The sequence below is a fragment of the Mustela erminea genome, chromosome 20 (genome assembly GCF_009829155.1).
Source record: "Mustela erminea isolate mMusErm1 chromosome 20, mMusErm1.Pri, whole genome shotgun sequence".
Taxonomy (NCBI): Eukaryota; Metazoa; Chordata; class Mammalia; order Carnivora; family Mustelidae; genus Mustela; species Mustela erminea.
In genome coordinates this window covers 425,566-439,544 of record NC_045633.1, presented here as the reverse complement: position 1 = coordinate 439,544, position 13,979 = coordinate 425,566, and the positions used below count along the sequence as shown (strand labels likewise).

Genomic DNA, 13,979 nt, shown 5'->3' with positions numbered 1-13,979 from the left:
AGGTTCCCATCAAGAAGGGCTCCTCAGGAAGACTGGAGGGGCTCTGGGAAGGTGTCAAGGCAGGTAGAGGAGAAGGGTGATCCAGGGAAGAATCCAGGGAAAACCTTCTCCGGTGGAGCAAACAGGTGGCAAGGGCTCACGGGACGGAGGTCCATGGGACCAGTTTGGGGATCAGGTTCATCCTCTGACCCTGTATGGGTCTGTGGGCAACTGGGCATGTATGTTGGCTTCAAGCCTCAGAAAAATAGAGCCCCACTCCCCCACCTACTTTCTATATGGGACCTCTTAGCCAAACTTCAGGGCCCCTCCAGGAGGGCAGGGAATTCGTGGAGTGGGTGAGGGGCTAGAGGCTAATTGCTGGGCAGGAGGGGCAACATTGGACACTGTGGTGGGTTTGGGTGGATGGTGGGTGTATGAAATGTTTGTGAGGGACGGCATATGGGGGACTGTCTGGGTATAGGACCGGCTGGGGGGTAACACTCTCTTTGGGATCTGGCAGCTGATGTTAAGCCCGGTTCTTTAAGAACCTCTGTCCAGCTCCTTAATCTCTCAAGAACTTCCTACTTCCCCTCCGCTATTCTCTGCCCACTCAACCAAGAGATGGTGACTCCAGCCCCAGAGGGGACCCCTCTGCCACCCTCATCATCTGGTTTCCACGCCAAGCACTCCTCTTTCCCCAGGTCTCCATTTGTCCCTTTTCTGTACTCAGACCTCACCTCTTCCGTGACCCTTTCCGAATCGCCAGCTAGGGGTGTCCACCTGTGCCCCCTTTTGCCTTGGGAGCACTTCAGGGGCTGATCTATCAGACCCCAGACCCCCTGACTTCGCAATTAGCAGGGAATGTGGTTGAATTCACACAGGGAGGGGCACTAATAGATGGTGGGAGAGGCGGGCGCCTGGGAGGCTAGGTCGGTTAGGCGTCTGGCTTTGGCCCTGGTCAAGATCCCGGGGTGGAGCCCCGCATCCGGCTCCCTGCTTCTCTCTCTGCCTCTGCCCCCACCTCCCTGGCTCTTTCTCTCTCTTTCATTCTGTCTCCAATAAATAAATAAAATCTTTCAAAAAAATGAAGGGAGAGGGAGTGCGATGTACCCCCAAGGATGCTTGACGGTGCCCTAACTCTGGGGACACTGAGCAGGATGTAAAAATGGGGGACCACTGAAGGACATGTCATGTGTGAACTGGGGACCCCGGAGGGTGTACACTCTGGGGTGCATAGGAGAGCAGCAGTCTGTGGATATAGACTATGGGAGACCCTGGACTCCCAAACTGCGACCCTTCCTCAGCCCTCACCCTCACCCCTTGCTCTGGGAGGTGGGGCAAGGGCAGTAGGGGCTGAGCTGGGGCTGAGGTGTCCGGCAGGTGCTAGGGTTGCTGATTCCACTGGGGAGGTGACACACACCCAGCTGCCACCCCACCTCCCCCGCCCTGGGGCAGGAATGAGGGGCAGCTGCCACGTTATCAGGGACACATTTCCTGGGAGCCCAAGGCCTGACTCACAGAGGCCCAGAAGGGATGGGCCCGATTCCTGGGCTTCCCCCAGCCCCTCGGCCTGCCCCTGGCCATGCCACAAGGCCACGTGTCTGTGTTTACACCTTTATTGTCCGCTTCCCGCTGCCCCCAAGGATTCCCGTGCCCGAAATAGCCGGGCACTGGGACCCAATTGTCCAAAGCCGCTGCAGCCCAGGAGGGTGAGGCGCTCCGGAGGTTCCGGCAGGGAACAAAGCCGGTTGGGCCACATTCCAGCCCTGCTGGGCGGGAAGTGCAAGGCAGGAGGGAGTGGGGGGGAGGGAAGGTTGAGCGGCCAGAGACCCCGGGTCCCTCAGCCCTGGATCAGGGGCGTTAGTAGCAGCAGGAACAGAGCAGCCTGAGGGGAGCCTGAGGCCCTGGCCATGTCGGGGGGACAGAGATCGCTGCCTTCTGCGGTCCAGTAGGGGTAGCCACTGGGAGGCAGAAAATGGGCCTCCTCCACTGTCTGGGAGATCCAGGCCTCTTCAGGGGCGATGGCAGCAAACAGCTCCCGGCTCCCTCGCACAGCCATGCCCACGAGGACCCAGGAGCCCTCCTCGGTCTGGCACAGGAGTGGAGGTGCTGAGGTCACCTGCGGTATCAGAGTCAAATCCCAAAGGGTCTCTTACTCTTTCTTCCTCCTGATTCCCTGCCCCTCCTTAGAGCCCAGCTACAGAGCACTGCTTGTCCCCACCCTTAGGCTTCCTGGCCCCAGTCTCTCTCTGAAGTCCGGCAAGGAAGCGCTGCTCCTTCCCACTTGGCGCCCAGCACTCAAGAATTCCAGCCCTGTTCTCTCTAGAGGACCTGGCTGCCCAGCACCACGCCTCCGCTCCCTTTACCTCACATGTGTCCTCCTGACCTTCTGAGTACAGAACACAGAGAGTCCCAGAGGGCAGAACGCCCTGATAGAGACAGTGACAGAGTCGAGGCATCAAGATGGAGACAGCTGCAGCCACAGGGACTACAGAGGAGAGAGAGTTGTCACAGGATTTCTGGCCTTCAGTCACTTCTCACCCCCAGGACCCTGGGCTCTCACCTCGGTCCCGGGAGCTCTTCCAGCCCAGGACCCAACAGTTGGCCCCCAGGGGGACACCCCCTGGGTGAAGGCAGATGGGCAAGGCTGATGGGGAGGGCTCCACCCGGGAGCTCAGCTCCAGGAGGGCCAAGGGGGGCCGAAGTCCTAGGTGCCGGGGCAGGCGGATGCTGATGACCAACCGGGATACCTGGTGGCCCTGTGGGAGGGGGGTGGCCCCTGCCCGGCCCAGGTGTACTTCAATATAAGGGACGGTTGTAGAGCCTGGCCTGTTGGAAAAAAAGCCCAACATCACCACCTCCTCCCCCAGTCCTGTAGTGTAGGGGACAGGGCAGAATGAACTCCAAGGTCACTCCATTCATGATTCCTCCTTCCAAATCTCTTCAATCTCAAAACACTTGTCCTAATTCCCTGTACTGTCAGAGCCTTAAAGGGAGAATATCCCACTATTTTAAGATTCCTTTTGCCCATCTCAATTTTCCCCTCTTGTCCAAGAGATGGGTGAGACCCACCTGAGGACACAGTGAGTGGCTGCCAGGACCCAGCCTGGGGCCACGAGGATCCCCGTGCAGACTCGACCTCCAGCTACGTGCACCTCTGCCAGCCAGGGCCACAGGACCCCCATCGCAGCGGGCTCTGGTCTCAGGCCACAGGCTAGGGAGAGGAGATGTCCACTGAAGTGGGGGCTCCACAGCTGCACCCTGAAGACACTCTCGTGGATCTCAGCCCACGTAGGAGCCTCTAAGTCCCAAAGCCCTAAGGAGACTTTGAGCCCTCACCCCCGTGTTCTGTGGTGGGGGGACACGTCTGTGTCTCAGTCTCCTCCCCCTCAGGGCCCCAGTCCCAGGTCAGCTGGTCTTCGAGGTAGGCTCCCCGAGTCACATGGCTGATCCAAGGGCCGTGGGTCTGCAGCGGGTAGAAGGCTCTGGGACGTAGGCAGCCACTGGAGAGGGGGCCGATTCCGGCCAGGAACCAGGTCCCCTCCTCCTGACACAGAAGGCTCCAGCGCGAGTCGTTCTGCAGCAAGAGTGTGGGGGCGACGGGAAGCACGGGGCTCGCGGAGGTGCCGGGGCTTTTTCGTCCTCCACTGCCTCCCCGTACTCAGGCGTAACAAGCCCCTCCTCCCGGCCGGGCTCCAGGACTCATCTGTCTAAGTCGGCCCTCACGTTAGGCTCCTCTTTAAACTAGGGGTAGCCAGAACCAGACATCCCCCAGGGCCCAGCGCAGGGCCCTTCCCGGAGTCCTCGACGGCCAGACTCCGCCCCCAGAGCCTGCAGGACCCGCCTTAATCTCCGCCCCGCCCCGGAGCTCGCCGCCTCCCTCCCAGGCCCCTCAGGCCCCGCCCCGCCGGCCCCGCCCCCGTCACTCACCCAGCAGCGGCCCGCCTCCTCCTCCTCCTGGTAGGCGGGGCACAGCGCGTGCGGCGGGTCTCCCGGCGGCGGCACCGGCGCCCCCTGGCGGCCGTACAGGCAGTGACACCACCAGCCGCCCGACAGCTCGGCCTCGAGCTGGGCGTGGGGGCCGGCCGCGGGCTCTGCAAGGGAGGAGCGAGGGAGCCCGCGCTGCGGAGGCGTCCCGCCCGGCTCCGTCCGGCCGCGCGCGGGCCCCCCGCTCACCCCCGCGACCCCAGAGGGCCAGGCGGCAGCGGCTCCCGGGCAGGAAGTAGTGGTCTGGGCGCGGGAGGCACACCGGCCGCGGGGCCGCGCGGAGGTCCACGGGCGCGCGCAGCCGCAGCAGCGCCAGGTCGGCCGCGGCGTCCCACGAGGCGTTGTCGTGCGGCACGAGGCGCGCCACCCGCTCGGCGCGCGGACGCGAGGGCAGCAGCACGCGCCAGCTGTCCAGGCCGCCGGGCGCGCCGTCGGGGCGGGCGGGGCTGCGGGGCGGGGGAACGGGGGCCTGGGCTGGATCCCGCACACGCAGCCCCAAAGCCACGCGCGTCCGGCCTGGACCTTGGGCTTGCGGAGCACCGTGTGCCGAGACCCCGGCGCCCTGCGTCGAACCCGTACCCCCTCCTGCTCGTCCCCTAGACACCGACCCTGCTTGCACGCTGGTCCCACTCCTGCCAGGCAGACCCCGTGCCCCAGACCACGGCGCCCCTCCCCTCGACTCCCACCCCACACCGGGGAAGGGCCAGGGTCAGGGAAATAGTGTCTCAGGCCCGAGGCGGGTCGGCCAGAGTATGTCAGGCTGGGTTTTCACTCACTCCAGAAAGCAGCTGGCGGGTGCCAAGACCCAGCTCTCGGACACCAGCGCCCCAAGGCAGGGTCTGGATCCCGGCACCATCACCTGGGCCTCCCAGGGCCAGGCCCCTGGCCTTGGGGCCTTCCCGCACTCTGAGGGGTGAGAGGCCTGAGTCAGGGGGCCTCCCGGGCCCCCAGCAGTGTCCACCCCGACTCCGATCTCTCCTGCCCAGCCACCACCGAGGCGTCCTGCTCCCGCACCTGGCAGGGCGATGGTGCAGTTCCCTTCCCTGGGCTCCCGCGGACCCGACTGGGGCTCCCCGGAACGGCTGGGAAAGGCGGGCCCAGGCTCGGAGCCCATGACCCGTTCCCGTATCCAGGCCTCGTAGGGAGCCACAGCGGTGAAGACTCCAGGACGGTTCCTTCGTCCACAGCCAAAGCCAAAGCTGGTGATTCCCGCCTGGAACCATCGGCCGCCTTCCTCACAGACCAGCGGACCCCCAGAGTCTCCCTGGTGATGGACAGTTCAGTGTTACACGATCCACGCAGGGACCCACCAGTGTATACTGGGTCACCTCACCAAGGTTCTGCGCCTCTTCTTGCCCAATACAGAGCCACTTCCTAGAAATCTGTCCTGTCTGAGCCTTGTCCTCTGCATTCCCTACAACTTTCAACAGAAGAAAGCCTTGTGAGGCAGAAAGGCTGATGAGCAGCCAAAGCCACGGGCACCAAGTTAATGCACCAAAGGCCACTCCACAGAGATCTGCAGGTCTTGTTCAGAGCCAAATGATTCTTGTTCAATAAACGGCTCAAATAAACACTGTTTTGGGTTCCTAAGTGCACCCAATTGTTAAGGTAAATCAGAGACGCCAACTTCAGGAGGAAGAGGCTTCTAGAAATAAGCCGTTAGAAAAACAGCAAGGGGGCACCTGGGTGGCTCAGTTGGTTGAGCGCCCAACTCTTGTTTTTGGCTCAGGTCCTGATCTTGGGGCCGTGAGATCTGGCTTGTGCTCTGTGGGGGTCTGCTTGTCCCTCTCCCTCTGCTCCTCACCCTGCTTGCACACTCACTCTCTGTCACTATCTCTAAAATAAATAAATAAAATTTTTTTAAAAAAGCAGCAAGAAGGGTTAGTTTGAAAGCGAGTAAGCAGGGATAACTACAATTAACAAACACCAAAGCAGCCTTGTTCCTAAGGCATCTTCCGGAGTCTGGGTCAGGCATCTCTGTGACCTGAGGAGGCCCCAGAAAAGGCTTGGAATCATTGAGAACTGTGCTGTGCAGTGTGGTAGATGCCACCCACATGTGGCTATCTGAATTTAAATTTAAGCTAAACATTTAGGGGCGCCTGGGTGGCTCAGTGGGTTAAGCCGCTGCCTTCGGCTCAGGTCATGATCTCAGGGTCCTGGGATCGAGTCCCACATCGGGCTCTCTGCTCAGCAGGGAGCCGGCTTCCCTCTCTCTCTCTCTGCCTGCCTCTCCATCTACTTGTGATTTCTCTCTGTCAAATAAATAAATAAAATTAAAAAAAAATAAGCTAAACATTTAAAATTCAATTTTTCAGTCACACTGAAAATGTTTAAAATATTCAGTAGCCACTGTGGCTAGTGACTGGTGTACTGGACAGTGCATGGTTTTCTTTTCTTTTTTTTTTTTTAAGATTTTATTTATTTATTTGACAGACAGAGATCACAAGTAGGCAGAGAGGCAGGCAGAGAGAGAGAAGGAAGCAGGCTCCCTGCTGAGCAGAGAGCCCGATGTGGGGCTCGATCCCAGGACCCTGAGATCATGACCCGAGCCGAAGGCAGCGGCTTTACCCCACTGAGCCACCCAGGCGCCCCTGGACAGTGCATGGTTTAGAGCAATCTGAACTGCCATCCCTGGCAATCCTGTTCAAGAAGGCAGGGGATTATGTCCATAGGTTCTGGAACCTCATAATGGGGAGGGATCCTGAAGACGATGTAGCTCAAATTCCCATCACCACCATGCATGCTTGAGCATCCTCAAAAATGTGTGCCATTCGGGCGCCAAAAAAAAAAAGTGTGTCATTGGGAGCACCTGGGTGGCTCAGTCAGTTAAACATCTGACTCTTTCTTATTTTAGAGAATATTTTAGAGAATAAAAATGTTTTAGAGAATAAAAAAACCTTATTTAAAGATTCTATTTGTTTATTTGAGAGAGAGAAAGAGAGAGCATGAGTGGGGTGGGGGGAGGAGCACAGGGAGTAGGAGCAGCAGACCCCCCGCTGAGCAGGGAGCCGGATGCGGGGCTCCATCCCAGCACCTGGGATCACGACCTGAGCCCAAGGCAGAGGCTTATCTGACTAAGCCACGTAGGGGCCCCTATTTATTTATTTGAGGGAGAGAAACACTCTCAGGGAGGAGCAGGGAGAGGGTATGAGGAAGCAGACTCCCAGCTGAGTAGGGAGCCCAGATTCGGGGTGATCTCCCAAGCAGGAGATCATGAACTGAGCCCAAACCAAGAGTAGGACGCTCAACTTACTGAGCTGCCCAGACACTCCAAAGCACCTGACTCTCGATTTTGGCTCAGGTGACGATCTCAGGATGGTGGGATCGAGTATGGAGTCTGCTTCTCCCTCCCCCTCCCGCTGCCCGTACTCTCTTAAATAAATAGATAAATCTTAAAAAGAAATATGTGCCATTGGAGGAAAGTTTCTGGGGAAGATGGTTAAAATATACTATGTGCTGGCTTTCAGCAAGATAACTGGAAACTTCTATAAAGGATTAATCCTTCTTCTACTTTTTACAATTTTATTTTTAAGTAATCTCTACACCCAACGTGGGGCTTAAACTCACAGCCCTGAGATCGAGAGTCCCCCGCTCTATGGACTGAGCCAGCCAGGCACTCCAGATTAATTCGTTTTTGAAAAAAATAACTATTTGCTGAATATCTACTAAGTAACAGGTGCTGTGCTGTGGCCTGGGATGTGGGAGGATAATAATAATAGCTAAATACTTATTGTAGCTCTGATTAAAGACCAAGGCACTGTCGTGTTACATATTCCTGCTGTCGTCGTAACCACCCTATGAGGTAAGTAGTGCTATCACCTCCGTCTTCCAGACGAGAAAGTCTGGACATATGGAGGTTAAGTAATTGGCCAAGGTCACACAGCTAATAAGCGGTGGCGCTGGACTTGTCAGCAGACTGACTCCCTCTGGCACCGCCGTAAGGAACAACGGCCTCTTGTTGAGCTCCAAGTTCTTCTAATCTCATCCATCCCATTCACTGGCCATCTTGCCCTCTTTTTGCAGACACGAGAGAGATGAGATTGCCCTATTCCTCTTGTTTCCCAATGGTCAGGGCTCTGCCTGGCCCCGCGGGGCAGCTGCGGCGGCCTCCCCTCACCTGGCAGGTGTCCCTGCGGCCCTCCGGGTAGCCAGCACACAGCATCCCTGGCAAGAGCTGGAAAGTGAGGTTGAAGGGGCCGGGCCGGCTGTAGAGACACTGACAGGCGGCCTCTCCCAGCAGCCTCAGCTCCACTTCCTGTAGCACCCACGGGAGAGGCAGGCGGTCTGCAGGTCGAACCAGAGAGCAAATGCTGTGAGGCAGATGTGAAGTCCCCTGGTCCCCAGCTCAGCGTTGTGCCCTTGAGGTGCCTCCTGGACATCTCTGTCTAGATGCCCCGTGGCACCCGCACCCGCTGTGTTCAAAACCAGTCATTGTCATCTCCCGCTCTTCTCTTACCTCGGGAATTGCCTCACCCAGAACCCAGTGAGAGCTTCCACGGATGGTTGTGCAGTGGAGAAAGTTATCTAGACGGCACAAGATGCATGTCGGGGCTAAAGTCACTAAGCTCTGAGCCCCAGTGTAGGTTGTATAGTCTTGAGAGGGTGACCTTTTCAACAAAGACGCCATATAGCCTAGCGTGGTCCCACACTAAGTTGACAAGTTGGCAAGCATGGCGTCTGTGCATCATCCTTGGCCTCGCCTCAGTTCCCAAGTCCTGAAAACCTCTCGTTTATGACTTCTTGGAATTTTCACTACAACTGCCCTAGTTCAGGAGGCACAACTTTGGGGCTGGATGACTGGCCTAGGCTTCGACTGGTCCATTCCCCAACCCACCCTTCACTTATTGCTGACAGAGAAATGTTCTTTTTTTTATTATTATTAAATTTTAAAAATTTAAATAGGCTCCACGCCCAATGTGGAGCCCAACTTGGAGCTTAAACCCATGACCCTGAGATCGGGACCTGAGCGGAGATCAAGAGGCGGACGCTTAACTGACTGAGCCGGCCAGGCGCCCCATGACAGAGGAATGTTTCTAAAACTCAGCTCTGATCTTACCAAAAACCATCAATGGACCCCACTGTTTACATCTGAGCCCTCGGCCCTCTCCCGGGGTGAACCTACCTTTGATGGAAACAAAGTCTGAGATTCCAGGAATGGGAGGTGGGGGAGAGCTGTGGACCCGGCTTCTTCCCTCCACACCCGGCTTCCTGCAAGGTCCCGTGATGGTGAAGCTGTACCTGAGGGTCAGCCAGGGAGGTTTGGGGATTGTCCTGGGGATCCTGGGAGCTGGTGGGGTGCTCTGGCCCTCGGTTTGACCTTAAGGCTTTCACGGTCCAGCCCGAGCAGCTTCTGTGGCCTCTGCTGCCTCTTCCCCTTCCACTCCGGCCTCCCAACCCGGCCCTTCTCCAATTAATATGTCTCATGTGGGTTCCCAGAGTGGCCTCCCTCTGCCCCCACTTTCCTGTAATGCTAACTTAGATCCTCTTTACAAAGCCTCCCCAGAAATCCCCTGTTCTGGGGACGCCTGGGTGGCTCAGATGGTTAAGCATCTGCCTTTCGCTCAGACTGTGATCCCAGCGTCCTGGGGTCCTGGGATCGAGCCCCGCATCGGGCTCCGTGCCGAGCAGGGAGTCTGCTTGTCCCTCTCTTTCTCCCCCTGCTTGTACTCTCTTTCTCTGTCAAATTCATAAAATCTAAAAAAAAGAAAAAGAAAAATCTCCTGTTCTGGGTGCCCTTTATCAGGATGGCCTGGGGCCGTCACCAGACTTCCCCGGTGCTCAGAATGACCTTTTCTTGTCTTCTCTCCCGTTGATAGGGGCCCCTCCAAGTACAGGCTGTGGCACCTTCCTCATCCTTGCCAAAGCCCTGGGCACTACACAGGTCTGATCACGGCACATGCAGAGTAATTGTGGGGCTTTGCTAGCACGGACTGTGGGATGGTGAGGAGCGGGAAAGCGGTCTATTCCCCCCCACACCTTCCAACACAGCGTTTGCTTATCTACGGAATTTCTAGCTTGTCTGCCTACTGGAGCTTAAGCTCTGAGAAGGCAGGGAGTTTTGCTTATGTTCGCTGATACATCTCTGGCCCAAGAAGGGGCTCAAGACGTGACCTGTCGAGTGAATGAAAGATGAACCGAATGGAGGAGAGTGACTTGGGAGAAGACAGGAGGTGGGCGCGTAGACGCGGAGTGGGGGGGGGGGCGGGAGGAAGAGGAACCGGGTAAGAGGGCAGAGGCTGCCGTCTGCCGAATGAGCTTGCAGGACTCCGGGCGCTGTGCGCTAGAGCCCGATTGCCTCGGGCAAAACCATCTAATGCGCACGAGTTACTGCGATGTTAGGCAGCGGGCTATAACCCTGACATGGGTTTTCTCATTTAATCCACCCAACAAGCCCATGGATTGGGCACTATTTTCCTCCGTTTTCAGGGGAGGGAATGGACTGGGTGAAGAGCTAGGGTGGGAACCCTAGTCAGATCCTAAATGGAGGAAAGAAAAATCTGGAAGTTAAGGTGAGGAGGGAATGGGTGGATGAGCGCGGAGTCTCAGTTTGCGGGCCCTGGGGGAGGACTGGCGGACCGGGGAGCGGCCTTCGCAGCCGCGGGGCGGAAATCCGCGCTCCAGGCCCCCGCCCGGGGCCCCGCGCCGCGGGTTCCACCTCCCGAGCTGCCGCCCCGAGGACCCACGCACCGCGCGCCGCGGCTTCTCCTACTCGCCCCGAGGTGCCGCCCCGGGGACCGCTCCGGAGGCTCCCGCTCTCCGGTTCCGCACTCCCCGGACCCCCCGCCTCCCCCACTTACCGTCTTCCTGAATGTCCCCCCAGCCGGTGGCCCAGCAGGCCGCGCCGTGGGCGAAGCGGTGCGAGGCGCGCGGCAGGCAGACGGGCCGGACGGCGGGGCCCAGCCGGGCGGGCGAGGCCAGGCGCAGCAGGGCCAGGTCTGCGCCCAGGTCCACGCGGGTGAAGTTGTCCGGCACGAGGATGGCGGCCACCGCGCGGACGTGCGCGCCGTCCAGGGGCCCGTCCTGGGAGTGCGCGCCCAGCAGCACCGACCACTCGGCCGCGGGCTCCAAGGTCCCGTTCCTGCGTCGAGGCCCAGGCGGAAGACGATTAGGTGGACCCGAAGACGGGGGCCCGACAGCCGTGGGGTGGCGGCTCAGAGGCCGGGGAGCAGGTGGGGTTAGTGGGAACCCGGGGGGCGGAGCCGGATCTAGACCTGGGCTGCGGCGATCCAGGCTGAGTTAGGTTCCCCGAAGCGGGAGGATCCGATTTTGAGGCGGTGGGAGGAGGACGCGGGGCAGAGGGGATTCCGATTCGGGTACTGGGGGGAGTGGTGGGGCGAGTGACCCGGCGGTGCCACCCGCATTCAGGGCCGGGGTACCCGCGCAGAGGGGCGGGGGGGCCGCGCGGAGCTCGGTTCCAGGTTAGCGGTCGGAGACTCCGGGTCAAGCTGCGGGGCAGGCCTGGCTTTGGCAGAGGGTCCGGGCGCGGGCGGGTACTCACGTCAGGAAGCAGTGAGCCGCGGAGAGCACCCAGGACGGGGCGACGAGGGAGCCCCCGCAGACGTGGCCCCCACGCTGCTGCAGGCTCACCTGCCACGGCCAGCGGCCTGGCGGCGCGTCTGAGCCCCCCACGATTCGGGCAGAGGGCTCGGGGCGACCGCAGTCTGCGATGGAGGACCATGGAGGTCAGCCTGCCGGGTCCCTGACTCCGGAGGCCCGAGCAACCCAAGACAAAGCCTGTCTCCCACCGACGTTAATTTGCCCCCTGAACAGGAATCAAGAGGACTAGGTACTGCTGACTTCCCGGCTCTTCCACCTCCCTCCTCACCGAACCAGACTTTTTTTTTTTTTGAGGTCCGAGGAGCCCCCGTTCTTCCTTACCTAGATCATCAGGTTCTTCCTGGGCGGGACTGAGAGCTGGGGGTTGGAGGGGAAAGAGGGGAAGGTGCTGGCACCCCAGCCCGACGCTGCCAGCCTCCATCGTCCTGTTCTCCGCCCCTCCCCCCACCTGTCCCTTCCCCAGTCCCCTTTTCCAGCGTCCTCCTGCCAACGCCATGCTACCCCTCCTCCTGCCTTTAAGGCCTCCCACGTGATTTCCCCCAGTCTGACTGCCTTACCTGAGTCCTGGAAAGCTCCTGGGATGGGGCTGAAGGCTGGAAAGAGGGAAGCAGGAAGAGGCTGGGGACCGACACTGAGCGGCCTCCGTGACTCCCCTCCCCCACAAGCTTTCCGGCTGCTCCGTCTCCCCGGGACGCTCGGCCCCATCCCCCTCTCATACACCATTCCTCTCCCTTCTGACGCAGTCCTCCGTCCTGTTTCTGACCTTGTCCTTCCCTTCCTCTGACGCCCCCACTACCCACACAGGACCCAGAAGTCCTGCTTTCGGACTCAGGACCCAGGCCCATCAAAGCCGTCTCCTGTCTCTGAAGTTACCGAGGATCACCAGTGGAAGGAGCAGGTGCCGGGACATGGCACATTTGGGTCAGCCGGAGGCACGGAGATGAGTGAAGGTCTGCTCCCCGCCACAGCTCTGTCCCTGCCTAGGCAGCCCGTGACACCCGATGGTCCCAGGACCAGCCCCACCCTCCCTGGCTGGAGCCCATCTCTGGCAATCTGAGAGGATGTGGGGCTGGAAGGGGAAGTAGGGAGACTAAGGCCCCACCCAGAGCACTGTGAGCATCTCACATCTCTGGAGGCCCAAGGTGGGGGTGGGAGGCACATGTCCCAGCCCCAGGACACGGTTGCGTGGGAACCCTGTGGGTCGGGGAGGAAGGAGAGGGCGGCCAGTGCTGGGAGGCTGAGGCCCTGGGTCCTCGGTGAGGCATGGCTGTAGGGGAGCCCAGGCCCTTGGGACAGAGGAGGTGGCCCCTCCGTGGCAGTGACTCACCTGAGACCTCACCTCTGTTCAGGGTGTGGCTGATCACCCCAGTGGCCTGGCTTTCTCTTCTCACACAGCTCTGGTTACTGGAGTTGCTGGCCAGGTCTGGGAAGGGAGCTCTAGGGAATTCAATCCCACCCCAACAAAGGGATCACAGATTGCTCTGGTTGGGCAGGGCCGAGGATCCGGGGGGGCCGGGGGGCGCGCTGGGCAGCCTGGCAAAACCAAGAAGGACACCACCCTTTTTTGCGTTAGAGCCGTCTCCATTGTGTTGTCATTCTTTGTGTGACCCTGGGAAAGTCACTCAACCCTTCAGTGTATATCAATAGGAGGCCACTAAGAAACATGTGGTGCCTCAAAGAGGAATTGTGGGGAGTTTAGTGAAGGAACTATTTACAGAGGTACAGGCAGGGTTAAGGGAAACCACCAAGGGCTGGTGAAGCAACCCTGGGGCTAGCAGTAATGGAGAACTCTGCCCTGCCCTGCTGGGAGAGGCAAGGAGAGGCAGCACAGACCGGAAACAGAAAGGAAGAGCGGCAGAAGGAGAGAGAGGCTCTCTGTGTCAAAGCTCATAAAGCTCCGGATAGGAGCCCCTTCAGTGGAGCAGTGCGGCCTTTTTCAACGCGTGGCTCAGCAGGGAGGAAGCTGGAAGTAAGTCTCCATCTCCCGTTCCTCCTTCCCTCTGCACACCTGCTAGCTCCTCCGAGCTCTGAAACTTCCCCGAAGCTGGAGGGATCCGGAGCCCATGATGTGGCCCATAAAGATCACTCTGGGGAAGCAGATCAGGATGGGGAAGCGGTGGAGGAGAGTCACAGTGGAGCCGCCCCCGGGTTTCCCTGCCACGCATGAGAGGAGCAGTTTCTTTCTTTCTTTTATTTATTTGACACAGAGAGAGAGGTCACAAGTAGGCAGAGAGGCAGGCAGGGAGAGAGAGGGAATCAGGCTCCCCGCTGAGCAGAGAGCCTGAGAAGGGGCTCGATCTCAGGACCCTGAGACCATGACCCAAGTCAAAGGCAGAGGCTTAATCCACCGAGCCACCCAGGTGCCCAGAGAAGAGCATTTCTGTGAGAACTTTTGGAAGTGGAAATGACATAAAGCAAAGAAGCCATTACTATCAATTTATATGGAAAGTACTTTG

The 13,979-nt window shown here is 59.2% G+C and overlaps 1 protein-coding gene across 3 annotated transcripts; it reads right to left on the bottom strand.

Annotated features, from left to right (window-relative positions):
• Positions 1-1,577: 1,577 nt before the first annotated feature.
• Positions 1,578-13,386, bottom strand: PRSS36 (serine protease 36). Of its 3 annotated transcripts, none has more exons than XM_032328422.1 (15): positions 12,397-13,385; positions 12,081-12,116; positions 11,845-11,880; positions 11,465-11,627; positions 10,764-11,044; positions 8,084-8,250; positions 4,981-5,230; positions 4,743-4,872; positions 4,156-4,412; positions 3,910-4,073; positions 3,319-3,556; positions 3,052-3,193; positions 2,543-2,808; positions 2,346-2,467; positions 1,578-2,098 (listed from the first exon to the last, which is right to left on the bottom strand). In XM_032328422.1, the coding sequence occupies exons 1-15, from the start codon at positions 12,431-12,433 to the stop codon at positions 1,820-1,822; spliced, it is 2,568 nt and encodes an 855-aa protein (XP_032184313.1). In that variant the 5' UTR covers positions 12,434-13,385; the 3' UTR covers positions 1,578-1,819. The 3 variants fall into 3 exon arrangements, with proteins under 3 accessions (XP_032184313.1, XP_032184314.1, XP_032184312.1); XM_032328423.1 differs by having other exon boundaries at positions 12,851-12,992; XM_032328421.1 differs by having other exon boundaries at positions 12,081-13,386.
• Between the last annotated feature and the right edge of the window lie 593 nt (positions 13,387-13,979).